The sequence below is a fragment of the Rosa chinensis genome, chromosome 6 (genome assembly GCF_002994745.2).
Source record: "Rosa chinensis cultivar Old Blush chromosome 6, RchiOBHm-V2, whole genome shotgun sequence".
Classification (NCBI taxonomy): domain Eukaryota; kingdom Viridiplantae; phylum Streptophyta; class Magnoliopsida; order Rosales; family Rosaceae; genus Rosa; species Rosa chinensis.
In genome coordinates, this window is record NC_037093.1 from 42473280 (window position 1) to 42476136 (window position 2857).

A 2857-nucleotide genomic window follows, 5' to 3' on the forward strand; every position below is an offset into this window, starting at 1 on the left:
GCATGAATGTTTTTACCCCGTAATCATTCCCTTTCCTTCCAAGTAAGTAAACGTGCCATTATTTTTTATTTGATTTGACTGAACTTGAGATTGTTATTCCCAAGCTGCCTACGTATCCTTCCTATGAAGGAATCAAGGCATCACGTAGTTTAAGGGTTTATGGATGAAGTGAATTTTTTTTTTTGGTCCTTTTTTATTGTTGCTTGAGTCGCCCTTTCAGGTTTTTGACTCAATAGACCTTTTTTTTTTTGTGTGCCATGTGCAGTTTAGGCTCGTGCTGGCTAGGAGCGTCTTCTTACTTTCTTCAAGCATAGTACCTCTTCAAGAACTTTCCATTTATGGGGCCAATCCTCAGGCCATCTTCAGCCACAATTTTGTAGGCTCCATTGGTATAGACTTCGCGGACTACATAAGGTCCATCCCACTTTGACTGAAACTTAGGACCAGTCTTGTGTGTCATGATGATAGGTCTGCGCACGGCAAGCACTGGATCACCAACTTGAAAGGATCTGGGTCGAACCCCTTTGTTGAAAGCTCGTGACATTCGAGCTTGATAGCATTCCAAGTGCTGTTGCGCGTCAAGTCTCTTTTCATCTAAGGCTTCCAACTCCTGAAGACGTAACTTGACGTTCTCTTCATCAGTCAGTCCTTCTTGCAAAGCAATCCTCAGAGATGGAATTTGTTCTCTAAGGGTAAGACAGCTTCAACACCATATACAAGGGAGTAAGGTGTAGCTTTCGTGGGAGTTCGATATGTCGTTCTATAGGCCCAGAGCGCCTCGCCCATTCTTTCATGCCAATCCCTTTTTGTTTTGCTGACGACTTTCTTCAAAATGTTACACAATGTCTTGTTGAATGCTTCAACCTACCCATTTGCCGAGGCATTGTACATAGAAGAAAAGTGCAACTTGAAGTGATAGTTCTCACAGAGTTTCTCCATGGCACTATTGGAAAAGTACTTGGCATTGTCTGTGATGATGCAGCGAGGAACACCAAATCGTTGAATGATATTCCCTTTGATGAAGTCTACAACATTTTCTTTCTTTATTTCCTTAAGCAGTACCGCCTCTGCCCACTTTGAAAAGGAATCCGTAGCCGCTAGAATGTATGAGTGACTGGCGGAGGATTTAAGAGGTATGGGCCCAACAACATCAAGTCCCCACACATCGAAAGGGTAGGAAGCAATCGTTGGATGCAATGGCTCTGGTAGTTGATGGATGAAGTTTGCATGAAACTGGCAAGCAAGACACCTTCGTGCATACTCCATGCAATCTTTAACCATAGTGGGCCAATAGTAACCCATCCTCTTCACTTGAAAATGGAGCTTAGGACCTGACTGGTGAGCTCCGCATACTCCTGAATGAGCTTCCTCTATAGCCTTAGCAACTTCCTCTTTCCCCAGACATCTAAGAAGAAATCCATCGAATGATCGTCGATAAAGAGTATCCTTATAGTAGAAGAAGCGTGATACTCTTCGTCTTATGTCTGAGCGTTGCTTTGGGTCATTAGACAGCTTATTTCGCTTGAGGTAATCAATCAACGGATACCTCCAGTCATCCACATCAATCACGTAAAAATAGACAACATTGGAGTCTTCATGCCAAAGCTCAGAGATTGTTGGTACGACCCACCGTTGGCAGATTGGAAGGTGTATGATTTCATCCTCTGGTAATGCCAAAGCTGCTGCTAAGTTGGCCAAAGCGTCTGCTGTTTGATTTTCTTTTCTTGGCACATGCGTTAGCGTGACAGCATCAAAACCTTTCAAGAGTTGCGTGGCGAGCTGAAAATAAGGAACTAAATCCTCTTTCTTCACTTCATAGATAGTTAGGAATTGATCAACTACTAACTTCGAGTCTCCATACACCTCTAGATTTGAGATTTTCATTTCAACTGCAGTTTGTAGTCCCATATTTAGCGCTTGGTACTCAGCAACATTATTGGAACATAGTTCACTATGAGTGAAGGCATAAGGCAATATCTGCCTTTGCGGAGAAATGACGACCACACCAGCTCCTGCCCCATCTGCTCGTGAAGACCCATTGAAGAACATTTGCCAAGCAGGGAGGACCTCTGTATTAAAGACTTCTTCATCTGGCAAGTCATCTGAAATTTCCCAATCTGCAGGGATAGGATGGTCCGCTAGAAAATCAGCCAATGCTTGTCCTTTAACCGCTTTGGCCGGTATGTAGATTATTTCATACTGATTAAGGAGTAGCGCCCATTTTGCCATTCGCCCCGTTAAGACTGGTTGTGACATCACAAACTTGACTGGGTCAGCTCGTGCCACTAGATACACAGTGTAAGCTTACATGTAATGTCTTAACTTTTGGATGGCGAAGACGAGTGCGAGACAGATTTTCTCTATCGGTGGATAATTCAATTCCGGTCCTGTGAGAGTTTGACTCAAGTAATACAATGCCTTCTCCTTCTTTTCTTCATTTTCTTGGGCTAGGAGTGCTCCGAGTGATCGCTCTTGAGCAGCGATGTAGAGGATAAGCGGCTTCCCAAGGATGGGTGCACCTAACACTGGAGCTCACCTCTAACATAGAGCGTCGCTTCATGCGTGACGGAATGAGACTTCGGATCTCTTTGTCGTTTCCTTGGTCGTCAATCCCCTTTCTCTTTCGCCTTTGTTGCTCTTTGGGTGCTTGTATCCTCTCAAGTGCTGACTTTCGAGGGGCTAACTCAGATTTCTTATTTCCTTCATCGGAAGATGACAACCTATTGAACACGGAAGCTCGAGTGGTCGTTTGGGTGATGCGATTGAAAACTGAGACTCGGCTTGTTGAAGTATCGACACGATCAAATACAGAGACTCGTGGTTCCAGCTCATCAACTTGTTCAGGCATCGCAGCTTG

General features: G+C 44.2%; 1 protein-coding gene across 1 annotated transcript; it reads right to left on the reverse strand.

The window, feature by feature from the left end:
• Window positions 1-304: 304 nt before the first annotated feature.
• Window positions 305-2229, reverse strand: LOC112171367. The gene is made up of 2 exons (XM_024308565.1): window positions 869-2229; window positions 305-701 (listed from the first exon to the last, which is right to left on the reverse strand). Exons 1-2 carry the CDS (start codon window positions 2227-2229, stop codon window positions 305-307), a joined length of 1758 nt encoding a protein of 585 aa, XP_024164333.1.
• Between the last annotated feature and the right edge of the window lie 628 nt (window positions 2230-2857).